The following is a 19290-nucleotide window of genomic DNA, read 5'->3' on the forward strand; positions in this document are numbered from 1 at the left end:
TAAAGTTTACTTGTGATTAATTTTTAGTTGCAGATGTTTGGCACGAATATCACAGAAGTGATTTTGCATTCTTCTCATTGTACCTGTCAGGTGATGTGCAATTCATATTTATCTCTATTGGTGTCCATCTTAACTAAGAGGAAATATAATTTTGTAATTCATTTCCTCAGAAAATTTCAATTTATTCCTATTGTTTTGGACCATCATATTTAGTTTCATTTTTGTTGATAATTTTTTAGTAATTATAGTATGCAAACAATATACCATTTTAAAGACTTTCTGTAACAGGATTGGGGTACAACGGCCCATGAGCTGCTCACCTGCTTTTGTAAAAAAAAGTTCTGTTGGAACACAGTCACATTCATCTATTTATGTATTATCTGTCTGCTTTGATGCTACAGCAGAACTGAGTAGTTGCTAAAGAGACTGTGGCCTACAAGCCTAAAACATTTACCATCTTGCTGGAAAAGCTTGCTGACACTGTTCTATAACAATTTCTCTTTTTAAAAATGATACCTGGAGTAAATTTTTATGTAATTTACCATAGAAACAGTCTAGCTGGGGTGGATTACACAAATGTTCAATGAACTTCTGTGAACTAGGGTGGCGGTTCCCAGACTGTGTGCCAAAGATGCTATAGTGAGCTCACAGGGGGCACTGTCTAACATATTTTTATTTTTAAGGGAAACTCAGTGATATTTGGTATCTGTGAGATACAGGGAAACTTCTGGCTTGAGGTACCTTACCATTTCAGCACTAGGTCATGTTGTTTCTCTCTCTGGCATTATATCTTTCCACGCTGAGTTATTCAGTGGTGGTTGTGATAAAACAAATATGGTACCAGGCCAAATCAGCGTGGTACAGGAAATGAGGGTGGTGGTGTCCAGTTGTTACAGCAGGCAGCTAGTTAGATATTAATGAAAGAGAAGGGAGCCAGACATCTAATTAAACCGGATTCACTAGGAAGCTGCAGCTTCACAGACACCCAGGGTCCAGCCGCATCCTCCACCAAAGAGACTTAATCCCTGAGCTTTCCTTTGTCCCCAGGGAACAACGGGTCCATTCCTGCAGACTAATGAGGGAGGAAGAACCAGCAAGGGAGAAATTCCTCTGCTGAGGCATTAGCAGTAGAAGCAGACAACAGCCAGCAGAACGTTGAGTCAAGTGCAGTAGCAGCCAAAAAGGGGACCGACTAGAGGAGGAGTCTCGCCTGAGGAAATCTGGGGGAAAGACCTGATAGGAAAAGGGCACAGAATCAGAAGATTCAGGAAAAGGATTGGATAGAGGGAGGTACCAGCACAAACCAGTGAAAATTTAGGAAGAAGATTGGTTAGTTTGAAAGAAAGCCTGTGCTCTCCCAAACCAAAGGAAATGAAATCACAGCCTAACGAAAGCCCCAGGCACATTCTCTCGTGGCAGCAGCCATGGTCTGGGCGTATAGCCACATGGCTGAAGCTCAGCACCTAGAGCTGGCTGCATGGGAGCAGAGGCTGTGCTGGACTACTGGAGCCTCGGAGGCCAGGCTCGTGGCAGGCAGCTCTGGGTCTTGGCCCTCCTCCTGATCTTGGTGCGCCCCAGAGGCTAGACTTATTCTGCAATGAGACAGAGTTGGCCACCTGCTTGTGGGTGAGATAGTGTGACAGTCTCTTCAGGGGCATCTGTGCCCTGCATGCCCTTCCATTAAATCTCCACTATTGCTCACATCCTCCTGTGTGTGAGCACCTGAAATTCTTTTCTCACAACCTCACAAGAAACTGTTTCCAGATTGCTCTGGCAGACCCCCTTGGTCCCGGTCCGTGTCTGACAACACAATCTAATTCCATTGTCTGAGAAGTTGCATAGTGGCCTACAGGTGCACACCTTCCATTGGTAAGTTACTGTGGTTACTTAAGAGTAGTATTATTTTGTTCAATTTATATGTATTATTATTTTCAAATGGCTACTAAGTTGCTAGAACATGAATACTTATTAAGTTATTTCCTAACTACAATAAACAGCTGTAGCGCATTTCTTTTGACCTAGAGGCACCATGAAAAAGTTTTTGAGACATTTTTAGTCACTTTGAACTACAGTGTCTGTGCTCTGGTCTGTATTAGAGACTAGAGACAATAAGACCAGAATTATAAGACGCCCTAACATTAACTTACAGTCTAGTGAAGAAGCAGTCATCCAGCCAGCTCACAATGCAAAATGACTAGTTAGCTAAGACAGATTGATTGATAAAGATACATCTGTGTGTACACACTCACACATGGCACAGTTGTATCAAAGAGCAGGGCATTCCTATGTCCACTGGAGAAATAGGAACTGTTCCAAAGGAGAAAATACTTGACCTGAGCCTTGAAGAGTGGCAAAGAAAAAGGAGGATGTATCTGTGGAGGATGTTCCGAAGAGAGAGAAGGGTGCAAGATGCAGAAGAGTGCCAACAGGATACAGCGACTGATAGCAGTTCTTCAACATAGCTGAGCAGTGGGTGTACATGAGGGGGATTAGCAGGAGAAAAAGCATCTGACAGGCAAAGATCAGGCATGAAAGGCGTTTTATGAATGATAAAGAGGTTAGATTTTTTTCATGGACAGAAGAAGCCCTTGGAGAGTTTAAGATAGTTACATTGGAATTGCCTACAAAAAAGCTTTTCTCTGGGTGGCAGCCCAGAGGATGAATCAGGAAGATGGGGCAGGTGACGGGATGAGAAGCAGGGGCAGTCAATCAGGGTCAGCGCTGTGGTCTCTGGTGAGAGGGACGACAGGAGAATGTGCTGCCAAGAGGTAATATGAGTTGCTGGCTTCCTGCCTGTTTTGCTTTTGTTATCTCTGTTAGGAATAATGGCTTTTAGTGTGTTCTGAGTAGAAATAAATATTGATAAGATGAAAGTGAAGCCTAGGATAGGTGAATAAGTAAGTTTGAATTCAGACTCATCCAGAACAGGGCAAATTTTCCCAGTAAAGGACCTGATTGTAAATAGTGTAGGCTTTGGGGCTAGATAGGCTGTGTTGTAACTGCACAGCTCTGCCATTGTAGTGCGAAAGCAGACATATACAATTCATAACTGAATGAGCATGGCTGTGTTCCAATAAAACTTTATTTACAAAAGCGGGTGGCAGACTGGATTTGGCCCTTAGGCTGGAGTTTCAGTCCCTGTTTACTTAGTAAACAGGTGAATGAACGGCTGACCCACTGACAGTGCTTTGTGAGACAAAGAGTAGAGAGCAGAGGAGCTGAAGGTAAGATGAGCTGGTCTGTCTTTGTATCATGAAAGGAAAGAAGAGAAATTCTCAAATTATGACAGGAGCCCTGGCTGGATAGCTCGATTGATTAGAGAGAGCATCATCCCAAAGCACAGAGATTGCCAGTTCAGTCTCCACTCAGGGCACAGACAGGAACAGATTGATATTCCTCTGTCTTCACTAAAATCCAATAAAACTTTTTAAAAATTTGTGACAATAGACTTGATGTTGATTATGAAAGAAAACTAAATTAGACTATTAAAAGATGGGTTGTAAGTACTTAAGGAATTGATTGCTAAGAGGTAGCATTAGTTCACTAAAAACAATTTATACCGAAGTTATATTTCTATTTGAGATATTATAAATTTATATAGCCCCTCGCAGAAGAGTGCTATACATAGATAGTGTTTTGGTATTTAAGCAAAGTGTTTGATAAAGTCTTTTATGAGAATATTTTGAATGAACTGTAAGACAACATAGTTAAATGGATGTGTGGTTCAGGCTCACCTGCAGGACATGAACTCACTGGTTAACAGTGGCCTGTGGAGGCTTCGTCCTCAGGCCTGCTCTAGTCAACATTTTTATCTAATAACTAGATGACAATATTTATTTTATTCTAATAAACTGTGTGAGTGACAGAAACTGGAGAACTTAGAGATCCTGAAATATGGTTGATTAAATCAGAATTTAAAAGCAGTTTGGTAATCCAGACCAGCTTTAGCAAAGTAGAGCCTGAGGCCAAGTTCATTCTGCAGCCTGTCTTTGTGGCTCTCAAGTGAAGAATGGTTTTATGTTTTAAAGCATTGTATTTTATAAAAAAAGAAAAGAAAACCGAAATTTGGAGTAGATATTTTATGTGGCTCACAAAGCCTCAAATATTCACTACCTGGCCCCTTACACAAAATGTTTGCTAACTTCTAGTCTAGAAAAATAAGCGGAATTATCAAGATAAGAAAGTAGATAAACTGAACATTCTGAACTTCCCAACAACAAACAGAACAATTCTCAGACCAAATGCAGGGTTATGGGAAATGAGAAAAACACTTAGCATTGGAATTGATATGTTCAAATTGAGTTTATTGTGAGATGTGATTGTTAGAAGTTAATATGGTTTAAAACAGTATTTATTTATAGAATTAGAGAAGCTGGAAAAACGGAGACAATAGTCTTTAATGGTCAGGTTACACCTGAACTATTAGTGTTAGAGGCTGACATCAAACAAGTTTTTCTAGAGAATGTGGCATGATTTGTTGACAAAGGAAAAGACAAAAGGGAGACAGTGCAGGTCTTCAAATATTTTTACAGCTGTCCAATAAGAGGAAATGCACATTTTGAGAGGCTAGAAGGAAGACCGTTGTACAGGAAGTCCAGGCAGTATTCTGTGAATGCAGGCAGTATTTCACAGTTCTGAAAGACACAATAGTGAAGTTTTCACCTTTGGTTGGCTTAATATGAACTTATTTATAATTTACTCTTCAAAAAGTGGACCAGCCTGAGACAGAGGAGAGTTTCTTTCTCCCTTCTGGCGATGTGGTCACCATTGCTGATACTTGCCAGCGCATTCTGGTTCTTCTCTTTTTGACATGTGGAGAGATGGTATTGCCTTTCTTTCTGCAGGTAGGTGTGGTCATGCAACTTGCTTCCACCAATAAAATATAAGCAGAAGCAATGTACGTAATTCCCAGGCAGAAGCATTTAAAAGCCAATGTGTGATTTTCCATGCCTTTCTTCCGTGGTCATTTTGGGAGCACATGATTAGTTGAAGATGCCATTAGATCGTAGCGCCAAGGAGAACTTAGCCACTGTATGGAGGACAGCTGTTGTGTTCTCTGCATGACCAAGAAATACATTTTCTTATTGTAAGCCAGTGTAAGCTGCGAAGTCATTATAACTGCATAGCCTAGCCTGTTCTGGCTTTTTCCCGTTGGTATTTTTTTTTTTTCTTTTTTTTTCTGAAGCTGGAAACAGGGAGAGACAGTCAGACAGACTCCCGCATGCGCCCGACCGGGATCCACCCGGCACGCCCACCAGGGGCGATGCTCTGCCCACCAGGGGGCGATGCTCTGCCCATCCTGGGCGTCGCCATGTTGCGACCAGAGCCACTCTAGCGCCTGAGGTAGAGGCCACAGAGCCATCCCCAGCGCCCGGGCCATCTTTGCTCCAATGGAGCCTTGGCTGTGGGAGGGGAAGGGAGAGACAGAGAGGAAAGCGCGGCGGAGGGGTGGAGAAGCAAATGAGCGCTTCTCCTGTGTGCCCTGGCCGGGAATCGAACCCGGGTCCTCCGCACGCTAGGCCGACGCTCTACCGCTGAGCCAACTGGCCAGGGCTTCCCGTTGGTATTTAACAGCTAATATCCCTGGGCCAATAGAAGTCAGGTGACAGGGCTTCTAATGTACACTCTGACATTATCTATGACCCTGGAAAAATCAGTTTTCTCTGTAAAACAAGACTTTTTGAATGAAAAATACAGACCATCTTTTCTAGGCAAAAACTCTGATTTTAAAGTCTACTTTAATATCTGATGTAGTCAAAGAAAACAACATCTTCTGTAACTATCTGTTCTATTGTATTTAACTGTATGGTTAAAAGCCCAATTGCCATTTACTTTTTCAATTCTCCGTAACTTGCTGCCTATATTAGGACCATTTTATTTAGTTTGGAACAAAACTTCTTCCCACATAATATATGCATTGTTTTAGAGCCCTAGTAATCTACTAACAGAGTATAATCCAGGTTATCAAACACCTATTAAATCACTGTACTTCTTAATTTATTTGAAATCATTCCTGTAATAGGGCTTCATGACAAACTGAAGTATGGAAAAAAATTGATTTTTTATTTTATTTTTTTGTCCCAGCTAGGTTCTACTCCTTGCTACATAAAGGGTATGGCTTTTATCCCAGAAATTGAACTATTATCATGAAGATGCCAGAATTTCACAGTTTTTTCTTCTTACTAACAGATTTATAGCTTATCTTTAAAGTTAGAGGTCTATTTCTGTTTCTGAGTTTAATTATTTTATAATTATTTGGGCTGAAATACAGTCATCAGATATATAAATTCCTTAAAACACTCAATATTTGAATTGATTTGGCATCTATCCAGTTTTCCTAGCTTTGGCTTTCCTTTTCAAGTCCTACTGCCTTTAGTAGAAGCTCAGATTCTTTTAGGAAATCTGATGGAATCACCTCTTAAGTATGTGTTCTACGTGATCCGTACAGTTTCTAGTACTGTTTGAAACTGGCTGTTTAAATAACCGATCTGTTTCTCGTTCACATTTTATATATGAGTTAACAATTGAACATCAATATAATTTGCTCTTTAAAAAGTTTGTTCTGAAATAGGTTATACCTAATAGGTACCAAATCAGTATTCACTGAAAAGAATTTAATATACTTATTAATCTAGCTCTTTTGTGAAGCTGGGAATCAAAGTTCTGAATGTTTTATTTAGTTTATTTCTCCTCATTACCTCTATTCAGCCTTACATTAAGAATAACTATATTCTATCTTGTAAAAGACACTTTAAATTCACCAAAAGCTCACATTATATTTCTGTTCCCTTTTAAACAACTAAATCATGTGGCAAATTACTACTGAATTTGGCCCTGGCCGGTTGGCTCAGTGGTAGAGCGTTGGCCTGGCGTGCGGAAGTCCCGGGTTCGATTCCTGGCAGGGCACACAGGAGAAGCGCCCATCTGCTTCTCCACCCCTCCCCCTCTCCTTCCTCTCTGTCTCTCTCTTCCCCTCCCGCAGCCAGGCTCCATTGGAGCAAAGTTTTCCCCGGTGCTGAGGATGGCTCTGTGGCCTCTGCCTCAGGCACTAAAATGGTTCTGATTGCAGCAGAGCGATGCCCCAGATGGGCAGAGCATCACCCCCTGGTGGGCATGCCAGGTGGATCCCAGTCGGGCGCATGCGGGAGTCTGTCTGACTGCCTCCCCGTTTCCAACTTAAGAAAAATACAAAAAAAAAAATTACTACTGAATTTTGACCTCAGCTTTTTCATCTCTATAAAATCAGTAAAATACATTTAAATGTATCATAATTACAAAGGCTACAAATTCCATTTCTTACAAGACAGGGCTTCTGGGCTTGACTCTAGTTTGGTCACTAACTGTGACCTTGTATGACTTGCTAAACTTCTCAGAGCGTTTATTTACTTGCTTCCAAAATTAGAGGTTTCCAGAGGATATATTTCTAGTTTCCTTTTTAACTCTGTGATAGTTTCTCTTTCTACATGTTCAATATACTTCTTTAGTCTAGGTCTTTCTTGGTTTTCAGAAGCATTTTTTTTTTTTCATTTTTCTGAAGCTGGAAACAGGGAGAGACAGTCAGACAGACTCCCGCATGCGCCCGACCGGGATCCACCCGGCACGCCCACCAGGGGCGACGCTCTGCCCACCAGGGGGCGATGCTCTGCCCATCCTGGGCGTCGCCATGTTGCGACCAGAGCCACTCTAGTGCCTGGGGCAGAGGCCACAGAGCCATCCCCAGCGCCCGGGCCATCTTTGCTCCAATGGAGCCTTGGCTGCGGGAGGGGACGAGAGAGACAGAGAGGAAAGCGCGGCGGAGGGGTGGAGAAGCAAATGGGCACTTCTCCTGTGTGCCCTGGCCGGGAATCGAACCCGGGTCCTCCGCACGCTAGGCCGACGCTCTACTGCTGAGCCAACCGGCCAGGGCTTCAGAAGCATTTATAATGACTTACTCTCTAGAATATATTTTCATGGCCTCTTTGACCTTCTTTAATTCTAACATAACAGATAATAACAGATACACTGGTCAAGATAGGCCAGATTATGCTGCAGTTAACAGCTTCTCTGACCTCAGTGGATTACAGTAACCACATTTATCTTATGTTCATATTGTCCACCCAGAGTATGTGGTCCCGGAACTTCGCTGTGTGTTGCCTTCATTTCAGGACCAAGGTCTTCAGAGTACTCACCATCTGGTGCTTTGCAGATTCTGCAGCAGAGGAGAGTGAGGAAAGTCTCGTGCATAGCCTCTGAAAGCTTCCACTGAGAAATAAACACATCACTTTTGTTCACATGGCATTGGCCAGAGCACGTCAGTGACCACACCTAACGTCAAGTGGGCAGGAAGTGCTATCTCACAATGTGGCCTGGATGTGGAAAGACACGGGGATAGTTGATGAACAGCTCTTATGACTCTTCATCATGTTTTAAATAAAATGTTGACTTCTGGGAGGGGTATAAATTAGTACTACATTTATGTAGGGAAATTTGCATTCTTATCAAAAGCCCTCAAAATGTGTCTGTCACTTTATTCAGCAGTACCAGTTTTAGGCAATTGTTGACCAAATATATAAAGCTATATATTCAATAATTCACTGCTTAAATACATACTCATTGAATATCTGCTTTGTCCTCAAGAGCTGACATGGTCCATACCTTTCTGGAGCATATTAGGGTAAGGGGAGAGAGGTGGTTCCAGAGATAATTCAAATGACACAGGTTAAGTGTTGTGATGGGGAAGTATAGGGTACTTTGAAGGCACATAGGAAAATTTTCTTCTGACCTGGTTTTCAGTCATCTAATTCTCTCCTCAGCTGTGTAAAATCTACTATGCAACCCTCTTCCATTGACATTTTTTTAATTTCAGTTTTTATAATTTTTTTTTTTTTTTTAGTGAGAGGAGAGGGGGCAGAGATAGACTCCGGCATGCGCCCGACCGGGATCCACCTGGCAAGCCCAATAGAGGGCGATCCTCTGCCCATCTGTGGCCCTTGCCCCATTGCAATCGGAGGCCATGGAGCCATCCTCAGTACCCGGGGCCAACTCACTCCAATTGAGTCATGACTGCAGGAGGAGAAGAAAGAGTTAGAGAACTGAGAGGGGGAGGGGTAGAGAAGCAGATGTACACTTCTCCTGTGTGCCCTGTTTGGGAATCAAACCCTGGACATCCACACGCTGGACCAATGCTCTACCACTGAGCCAACCAGCCATGGCCTGTAATTTTTTATTTTTAAGAGTTCTCCTTCAACTATGCTAAATTATTTTCTATATTATCTCTGAAGTTTTTAAGCTTGTCTTTTATGAATAAATTGTTTTTATAAGCTGTGACATAATTTTAAATGCCTACAAATCTTTTGATAATAAAAATGAAAAGTTACATGTTTATAACTTACTCTGTTAAAATTTGACAATCTTCTGGGTAAAAGCATGATCAAAATTGTGTATACCTGACCAGTGAGCTCAGTCAGCTAAAAGCGTCATTACAAAATGACAAGGTTTCAAATTCAATCCCCTGTCAAGGAGCACACAGGAAGCAATCAATGAATGCACGACTGAGTGGAACAACAAATGAATTCTTCCCTCACCCTTCCTTTCTCTGTCTAAAAAAAAAAAAATAGAAAAATATTAAGCTCTGGCCAGATAGCTCGGTTGGTTGGAGCATCGTCCCAGAACACAGAGGTTTCCAGTTCAATTCCTGCTCAGAGCATATACAGGAGCAGCTAGCTCCATGTTCCTGCTCTCTCTCCCTGCCTCAAGATTGTGTATAGAGATTGCAACTTTTAAAAATTTGTTCACAGTGAATATTGTACAGTGATACAGAGATCATAAGATTTGAGCTAGAATGTTGGGATGATTGATTTTTAAAAATTTTCTAAGTGTCTATAATGTTATTTCACAGTTTTTAGAATTTAAGAAATTAGACTGGCCAAAGTAATTTTAAAACGAAGTAAAAGTGCCTCACCAGTGGCAGCTCAGTGGGTAGAGCATCGACCCAGAACACTGATGTCTCCAGTTCAAAACCCTAGGTTACCAGCTTGAGCACAGGGCTGCTGGCTTGAGTGTGGGATCATAGACACTATCCCAAAGGTTGCCAGCTTGAGCCCAAAGGTCGCTGGCCTGAAAAACCCAAGGTCACTGGCTTGAGCTCTGAGGTCGCTAGTTTGAGCAAGGGGTCGCTGGCTCAACTTGAGCCCAAGGTCTAGTCCCCTCTTTTTTTTCTTGTGTACAGCATGTACGAGAAGCAATCAATGTACAACTAAAGTGAAAGCAACTAAAAAAGTAAAAGTAATATTTTAATGGAGAGCCTGACCTGTGGTGGCGCAGTGGATAAAGAGCATCAACCTGGAATGCTGAGGTCATCGGGTCGAAACCCTGGGCTTGCTTGGTCAAGGCACATATGGGAGTTGATGCTTCCTGCTCATCCCCTCTCTCTCTGTCTTTCTCTTTCTCTCTCTCTCTCTCTCTCTCTCTCTCCTCTCTAAAATGATTAAAGTCTTAAAAAAATTTTAACAGAGAATAACTTATTAATATCAATGGAGAGTTTTAAAAGGCTTTCACTTATTTTATCATTTAAAAAAAACATTGATTTGCAACCAACGATAAAATCAGAATTATTAAAAGTATTTTGATTCTTTTAATCTTCATGATAGAAAGTTTAAGTCTTTCTTTGTGGAACTCTTGTGCCCACTGTACAAAGAAAAATTATACAAGCTTGCTCCCCTCTCTTTTCTTCTCATTATTTTTTCTCTCTTGTATTAGCTAGATTTATCTCACAAACAGAGTTGAGAGTAGGGTTAAGATACAGGGTGTTTAGAATTAGAAAAGAGGAAAATAAAGAAGAACAAGCTCACTTTTTATTTGAAGGCATAGTTTTTATGAGCTAAGTCAGTGTTTTTCAACCACCAGTCTGCTAGAAAGTTCCTGCAGGTCTGTGAAAGAGTTAACCACCCTCATGTTGTATGAAGATTACAGACCCAATGATCTCATTCAAACTCATTTATGCTCAGGGTGATTTCTGCCTTAGCAGTCCCTGAAATAATTCTCCTATTTTCACTGGGCCCCAAGTGAAAAACGGTTGAAAACTACTGAGCTAAGTAGTACTCCTCTCACAAAGAAACCCAGACTTGCAGAACTGAAGATATTTAGCATAAAAAAGGTAAATACTTAATAATTTTTTAAAATTTCTTTAGGAAGAAGAAAGGCGTATGGCATCTGTTGTAGCCAAAAAGGAGGAAGAGAGGAAGCGGGAAAGTCACAGACAGTCCTTACTCAAGGTATTGTCTGCCATCTGCGTGCATGCATGTGTCCCCACACACAGGACACTGAAGCCGCCGGTCAGTGAGGAGGGTGGTCTCCAACTCTAAAATTGCCATGCCTATCAATAAAATGGTTTTTATAAATACCCCTAAAACCTATATAAGTTTACCACTTATAAATAAACTTGTACTCTGAAATATTGGGTTGGGGAATAAGTTCGTAGCGTTTTTACCGAAGACTTTTATTTAAACAAAAAACAATATATCAATAAGTTAATCAATTATATATTCGCCGTTGCTGTTTACAACCTCTTCCCATCTCTCGACCAATTTGTTGATGCCGTTCCGCCAAAAATTGCCTGGTCTGGTGTCAAAGAAGTTGTTGAGCCAGTTTTTAATGACCTCTTTGTTATCGAAGGTAACGCCCTTCATATGGTTTGACAGGGAGCGGAAAAGATGGTAATCGGTTGGTGCAAGGTCCGGAGAATACGGCGGATGCTGAAGGACCTCCCATTCGAGCTCTTGGAGTGTGGCTTTGACGATTTGTGCAACATGGGGCCTGGCATTGTCGTGAAGGAGTATGGTTTGACCATGTCGATCAGGTCTTTTCAGTCGAATAGCCTCATTCACGCGGTGTAGCTGGGCAATGTAGAGCTCCTTGTTGACCGTGGCATTCTTTTCGAGCATTTCCCAGTTCTTCATCGAATTCAGAAGGCCTTCCGCTGTGGCACGTGTCATCGACGTCAAAGTCGCCATTTTTGAACTTTGCAAACCATTTCCGTGCTGTAGACTTGCCTATGACACCTTCTCCATACACGTCGCAAATGTCCCGGGCTGCTTTGGCAGCTTTTTGACCTCGATGAAAAGCAAAGAAGAGCTGGTGTCGAAAATGTTGATTTTTGCCTCCTGGGTATTCCATTTCTAAGCCTCAAAACTAATAAAAAATTAAATAACTCAAAAATACAATTAACAGTTTTGTAGAGCAGAAAGAGTTTTATCGAATGAATACTTACCCTTTGCCAAACAGCAAACAAATTGTTGTAAAATAAAAGAAAATATAAAAACGCTACGAACTTATTCCCCAACCCAATACAATATAATGCACATTATAAAACACATGCAAAAGTTATTTTAAAAGGAAGACATAAAAATAAACATAACAAATTAGTTATAATTTGTTTCCACACTCGTGCATTCCCTCATGGCCTTTAAAGTTCTACATTTGAAAACTGTGTTAGATTCTCTGACATAGGGGTGGCAAAGGTTTTGAGGAATTTAGACATTGAAATTTTAAACTGGTTTTAAGTGATTTAGCACATTATATATTTCTTTCCTTACATGAAATGTTTTGTTTCAAAATATTTTGTTAACATCACAAGGTATAATAAAGACAGCTTAAACCTAGTATCTTATATTAATTAATCTTCACACTGTTCTAAAACTAAGGATATCACTGATAATCATTACTCATTCTTGTCTTATGTAGGTGCTTTTCTTTTTAAAATTAAAAACTCTAAGAATTAAAATTAAAATGGCATTTAGAATTTTTAAAATGACTAGTAGTGATACCAAGTTTATATGATAAACTTCAGAAACAAGGGAACTTAGTGGTGTGATGGAAATTATATATATCTTGATAGGGCTGTGATTACACAGCATATACATTTCTCAAAACTGATCAAAGTACATGTTTATCTATGTATTTTACTCTAGGAAAACTGTTCTTAAGCTAAAAGAAAAAGAAAAACAACTTAGTCCCAAGTCCTCTCAGTTTAGGACTATTATTTCCAAAGCAGTTGGAACCATCACTGAGGATGCCATGATCTCCTCACCTGGTGTTACCTCTGACCTGCTGACTCCTCCCACCCTGGTCTGTCCTCATTCCATTAATGAGATGTGCCTAAGCCCTCCTTGACATCTCCACCTTTTTATTGATTTAGCCAATAAGATGTTCAAACTCCCTTTAATGGAATATCCCTAAAGGTTGGCTACAAACACATTGATTTATAGGATATATAGTTGTGGGCAGTATTTTTTAAATTTATAGGAGCAAGATTTATCATTGTCAGATAATAGTACTGGCAAACTTTCTGACTGGTCAACTGCTGCTTTCAGATGCATAAGTGAATGAATGAATAACTGAACAAAAGCACATAAATAAGTAGACTAAAGCTCTCAAACCTAAAGAACACTTGTTTGAGCCCCAGGGCATGGAAAGGAAGAACAAACCAAGAAATCCCATTATGATTTAGCTCTAAGCTGGTGTAAGTAGGGCCCACAAAGAGGCAATATACCGTACTTGACTCAACCTTTGAACTGAAATTTTTTTGTTAAATACCCAAGTCAGCTGCTTGTTATCACCAGCATTTTTGGAACTGTGACATTAAATTTTTGGCAAACATGTTTTTTAAATGTTTGGAAAATTTTTGTGGAAACTTCAAAAAATAGCTGATGCTTCTCTTACAGTCACTAAATAGGACTCTATAATTATGAGGGTTACTTAGTTTTAAAATTTTTTAATGAGAGGGAAAGCGTGGGAAATCAGGAGACGTGGGTCCTAGTCCTACCTCAGATCGGGGGTCATGACACCAAAGACCCTCGGTGGCTGGTTGCAGAGGGACAGGGAAGTGCACAGACACGCATCTTCTCCCTTCTGGCTCTCTGTCTGCTTCCCTCGCACGCTGGAGAAGGAGCGGAAGTAATAGTGCACACACTGGTGTGGAACTGCTTGGACTATGAAGAATTGACTCATATGTAGAGCTGAAATTTGATGTCTTCTAAAATAATTGTCACAACACAGAATTGGCAGTGTACTGCCATCTAGCTTTAGCAACATGTTTGTAACTGTTGTGCCGAATGCATCTGTGATTACTGAGCACACAGCTTTCTCTGGGTGCCTCTTCTGCTTTTCTGCCTTGCAGAATTGCTCTCTTTTCTTTTGCTTCTTTTTTTCTTGCTCTACAGATATATCTAGTCCTTCTGTGTTCCCCTGGCAGCCAGTGAGTCCCACCTGACCCCAGGCTGCACTCCTATTTTAAAATATGTCTTTCCTATTCCTGGACCCAAGAAAAAAAAATCATTCTCTTAGTCAACATGGTGTGTATCAGATTTTAATAGCCCAAGTAAAGGATGCTTAACTTTGGGGTAGGCAAAGGAAAGTGTTTACATTCTCAGAGTGCCTTGTTATAAATTTGTCAATATACTCAGTGGTGTAAAGATATTTTACATATCTTTTCTAAGCCCTGCTTTATCTACCTCATTAAGATTATTTCTTTCTGCCTGACCTGTGGTGGCACAGTGGTTAAAGCGTTGACCTGGCATGCTGAGGTCGCTGGTTCAAAATCCTGGGCTTGTATAGTAAAGGAACATATGGAAGTTGATGCTTTCTGCTCCTCCCCCCCCTTCTCTCTCTGTCTCTACAATGAATAAATAAAAAAAATAAAAGACATTTATTAATAGTTATATTTATATATTAATATTTCTTTCTGCCGACTTTGAGTCAGCCAGAAACCAAATGCATGGAGTGAGCATGAGAGCCGTCCTCCCTTAACTCACTGCCCCTGCCTCTTTCAGAGTGGCCTTGGTAATGAATAAAAACAATGGCATTGCTTAGGTTAAGGATTGGATTATTCCAGTCATCTGCAAATAACTGAAATAGAAATTTTAAAGTAAGATGACTCTTCATTATCAACTTGGAGAGAACTGTTTTATAGCAGGACAGCAGGTTCCATTTGTTGTGGACGGGGCGCACAGGATGTCAAGAACCCCAGCAGCGTATTTATATTAAGTATAACCCACTTAACTCTAGACAGATTTGAGCTACCAAGCAATAGGAAAAAATTCTAAAAAACATTTCTAAAAACAAATAGAAGTTCTAAAAAGTTTAGTTTTAATTAGCTTTGTCATAACTTTTTATTCCTATTCAGTGCCATTTCTGCATGCTAAAATTTTAGATAACCAAATATAGGCAAAGAGGTGGAACTAAAAATAATTATTCTACATGTAGATAAGCACTGAGTAGAGAGGAGCAAAGAATTTTTCTAACAGCTTCACTGGCTTCAGGGGAGCAGGTGAGGGTCCACAGCTCACTGGCTGGTCACTGGGTTCTATGTACTCGGTGGGCGACAGGGGGCGCCTGTCTGAAGCCTCTGATCTAATAGACATGCCATATGGAAATACTAACTCATGATACTGTAGAATAGAGTGGTGATTATTTCCACCAGTACATTTATGTAAGTTGACCACATAACTTGTCACTGCTTCTATCCATCGTCTAGCTCTGCCTTTCGGACAGGTTTCTGTGAGTAACGGAGCCTCTCGCCCTATCAGTGGTTCTCAGAGTGAGGTCCATTAGCCGCACCTGGATGTCTGTTAGAACCCCAAGAACGAATTTAATTTCGGTTAAATTCTCAGGTAGTGCCTGACCAGGCGGTGGCGCAGTGGATAGAGCATCGGGCTGGGATGCAAAGGACCCAGGTTCGAGACCCCGAGGTCACCATTTTGAGCGCGGGCTCATCTGGTTTGAGCAAAGCTTACCAGCTTGAGCTCAAGGTCTCTGGCTTGAGCAAGGGGTTACTTGGTCTGCTGAAGGCCCCCGGTCAAGGCACGTATAAGAAAGCAATCAATGAACAACTAAAGTGCCACAACGAAAAACTGATGATTGATACTTCTCATCTCTCCGTTCCTGTCTGTCTGTCCCTCTCTCTGTCTCTATAATTAATTAATTAATTAATTCTCAGGTAGTGAATTTTCAAATCTTCAATGGGATAGTGTGTGTGTGTGTGTGTGTGTGTGTGTGTGTGTGTGTGTGTGTGTTTTAAAGATGATAGACCATATTAAGATGTTTGGATGCACAAGGTAAATAAAGGCCAGTAGTACTTTGTTTTACAATGCAAATTTGGTAGCTGCTTTTAAGACCTAGACTTCTTTTAAAAGTGTGTTAAATAGTATAAACTGTATGCCCCTCGGATCCCCTCCAGCTACAAAAAATGCCTTATGGATTTGTTCACAGGAGAAGAAGAAGTTAACAATTAACAACGTAGCACGACAGTGGGATTTGCAACAACATCGAGTAACCAATATTGCTACAAAGCAAGACGGAAAGGATCCTGACTCCCCTTCTCGGGACCCATGTCAGATGGACGGAAGAGCTGTCTCTGCGTTTCCAGAGGAAGTGGGGTAGGTGATGGCGTTCTTTCCACATCCTGGTCTTTGGATAACTGAACTTGAAGCAGAGATAGGGAGCCATTTCACACATTTATTTAACAATAGTTTTCTTAAGAAAACATACTGATATTAGATCTTAGGTCTTTCTGAGCATGCGTGCAGCCCTGGACATGAATGAGGCTTCTAGAGTCCCTGGAATACACAAAGCCCTTTCTCCTCAGGCTTTCTGGTCTGCCTATTGTTTGCCCAAAGCAGCAGTAGCTAATACATTTTTTATTTTAAATGCTTTTAACAAATGTCACCTCAGCCATTAGGAAGCTCTAAGACAGGTGGAACAAAGGCAAGCCCTTGAGCTGGTCCTTCTGGGAGCCATTAGATGCATCAGAACACACAACCAAATAAGTTTTTTAGAGTAATGTATGTATTGCTTCCTCTGGTGCCAGCCACCTGCGCATGGGATGTGAGCTGCCACCTTCAGGGCTGGGGAGTGAGGGGATGGTAACGGGAAGATTAAATGCCCCAGAACTCCTAATGAAATTCAGCATTTTTTCCTAAGCATTCCCTAGGTTGTTGTAATTTTTTTGTTAGATTCCAGAGTTCTGAAAAAGTTGATTCTGACTGTTCTTGCTAGCAAATTTGTTGCCTTTATGGAAGGATGGAGTTCTGGCGTTCCCTACTTCACCATTTTCTCCTTTGGAACTGGAATAATTTTTTATATTCTATAAGCTATACTTTTACACTTCAAGATCAAGATAATGCACATCTGTTCTATACTCTTAACATTTGTCAGTTGGCCTCTTCTAAAGATTGAAAAATAATAAACACTAAGTTTCTGTGGTTATGTAATTATTTTATAACTATTTTTTACTTGAGAGCTAGGTAGTGTACTGTGATTATCTCTCATTTTTTTGCTCCATAAACTGCTGAAAGAGACTAATCCTAGCATAGCAATCTAAATACCCCCTCTTGATTTCACTTCTAAAGTTGTTCCAAATCATGACACACTTCAGCTTGCTTCATACTTGAGCTGTGCCTTTCATGGATGTTTTTACCTGGACTTTCTTGTTGCCTGTCTTTTTTTTTTTTTAATCAAACAATGTTTGTGCTGCCTTTACTGCACCCCCATTTCTTCAGACTTCTTATCTTTTTGAAGAAAACTCTTTTCCTGCCTAACTGAGCCTCATTATTTCCTTTATTATTGTAGATCATATTACTAAGAGATTATTTTCTTTTCTCGTGTTTATCTCAGGTGGTCAGATACTTGAGCCTCTCTCTCAGGTTACAGATGCTAGCATCTCTGACTGCTCGGACTGAGACCCAGACCGTCTTCTCCCTCAACGCTTCCCCTGAGCAATTTTACAGATGGCTAGACTTTAAATACCACTTATATTTTGAAGATACCGATATGTACACCTTTTCTTTTATGGTTTACTCACTTAGATTGTGTTTAGGGGGAAAAAATCTTTTATTACACTGAGTTTATAGACATATTCTTCTGGGGGTTTTTTGGGGGGTTTTTTTGTTGTTTTTTTTTACAGAGGCAGAGATAGACAGGGACAGACAGACAGGAATGAAGAGAGATGAGAAGCATCAATCATCAGTTTCTCGTTGCGCGTTGCGACTTCTTAGTTGTTCATTGATTGCTTTCTCACATGTGCCTTGACCGTGGGCCTTCAGCAGACCGAGTAACCCCCTGCTGGAGCCAGCGACCTTGGGTCCAAGCTGGTGAGCTCTTTGCTCAAGCCAGATGAGCCCACGCTCAAGCTGGTGACCTCGGGGTCTCGAACCTGGGTCCTTCCGCATCCCAGTCCGATGCTCTATCCACTGTGCCACCACCTGGTCAGGCTGTTTTGTTTTTCTAACAGTTTAAAATCTGTCCTTTTGTACTTCAGCCTTGAGTACACCTGGACTTGATTTTGAAGTGTGAGGCTGAGATCTGAGCTGGATGCTTCTTCCCTGGGGGAGTAGCCGGGTGCCCTGGCATTACTTACAAGTGTGTTATTTCCCTGCACCTCTGCCGTGCCCCTCTGCCTCCCTGGTTATCAGTGGTGGGCAATGTAGGAGTGGGGTCCTTTTACATATCTTTCGCTCTAATGTCCCTGTGCTTAGTGTCACTCCTCACTCCCATCTTCCATCATGCCCAATTACCAAAGCTCCACCAGGCAGGGGCAGGCTGCTGCCATCATTTCCTTTGTCCCCGGGGCACAGACAGAGCTGTAGTTTCCTCTGTCCTCCTGTGTCCCTCAGCGGTCCTCACCTCCCAGTTCCAATAATTTGCTGAAAGTTCTTGCTGCGGATGGTCCCTTCCTCGTACTTGTTGTTGTGGGTTTATAGCACTTTAATTATTTTAATGGGGTCTTAGAGAGGTTTCAAACACATGCTCAGTCTGCCTGCTATTTCATCTGAAAGTACAAAGTGAACTGTTTTAAATATTACAAGTTCTATTACTACACTATCTGTAAGTCTTTTAAAAATACCATTAAATTTCATCTTTCTGGAATGATAAGCACTTGGCTCTCTTCAAAGGTAGAAAGCTGGTCAGGGGGCCACAATTTCTTCTTTGGAGTTCTGATTTGTTTTTTAATGTTACATAAGTTTTCCATTTTAACAATCCCATTTATAGTCTTTAGTATTTTGTAATTCCAGAATGGTGGCTAACTTGTGTTTCAGTATCTGTGACCTTTAGCTTATGGATGTGTAACTAAATGCCTGGAAACAGGTATCCATGAAGAAATTACAGGCAAATGCAAGGGAGAAGTTCCATAACACTGAGCTCCATCCATGAACGATTCCCTGGTCCCTGAGCGTGGGATGGCTCTACACGGCGTGGCGTGTTGCCGTGTCCCTCTCTGCCAGACTGGCGCACTGGCAGTAACGTTCCCTCTGCTTA

At 41.2% G+C, this 19290-nt stretch overlaps 1 protein-coding gene across 9 annotated transcripts in view; it reads left to right on the forward strand.

The window, feature by feature from the left end:
* Positions 1 to 19290, forward strand: part of LRRC49 (leucine rich repeat containing 49) — a 182496-nt gene that overhangs the window by 119652 nt on the left and 43554 nt on the right. For 8 of the 9 annotated variants that reach the window (XM_066342958.1, XM_066342959.1, XM_066342962.1 and 5 more), the window contains 2 exons: positions 11169 to 11252; positions 16246 to 16412. In XM_066342958.1, coding sequence (XP_066199055.1) covers positions 11169 to 11252; positions 16246 to 16412 — 251 coding nt within the window. The remainder of the gene's footprint in view (positions 1 to 11168; positions 11253 to 16245; positions 16413 to 19290) is intronic. The other variant, XM_066342960.1, reaches the window with a different exon arrangement.

The sequence above is a fragment of the Saccopteryx leptura genome, chromosome 6, assembly GCF_036850995.1.
Source record: "Saccopteryx leptura isolate mSacLep1 chromosome 6, mSacLep1_pri_phased_curated, whole genome shotgun sequence".
NCBI lineage: Eukaryota > Metazoa > Chordata > Mammalia > Chiroptera > Emballonuridae > Saccopteryx > Saccopteryx leptura.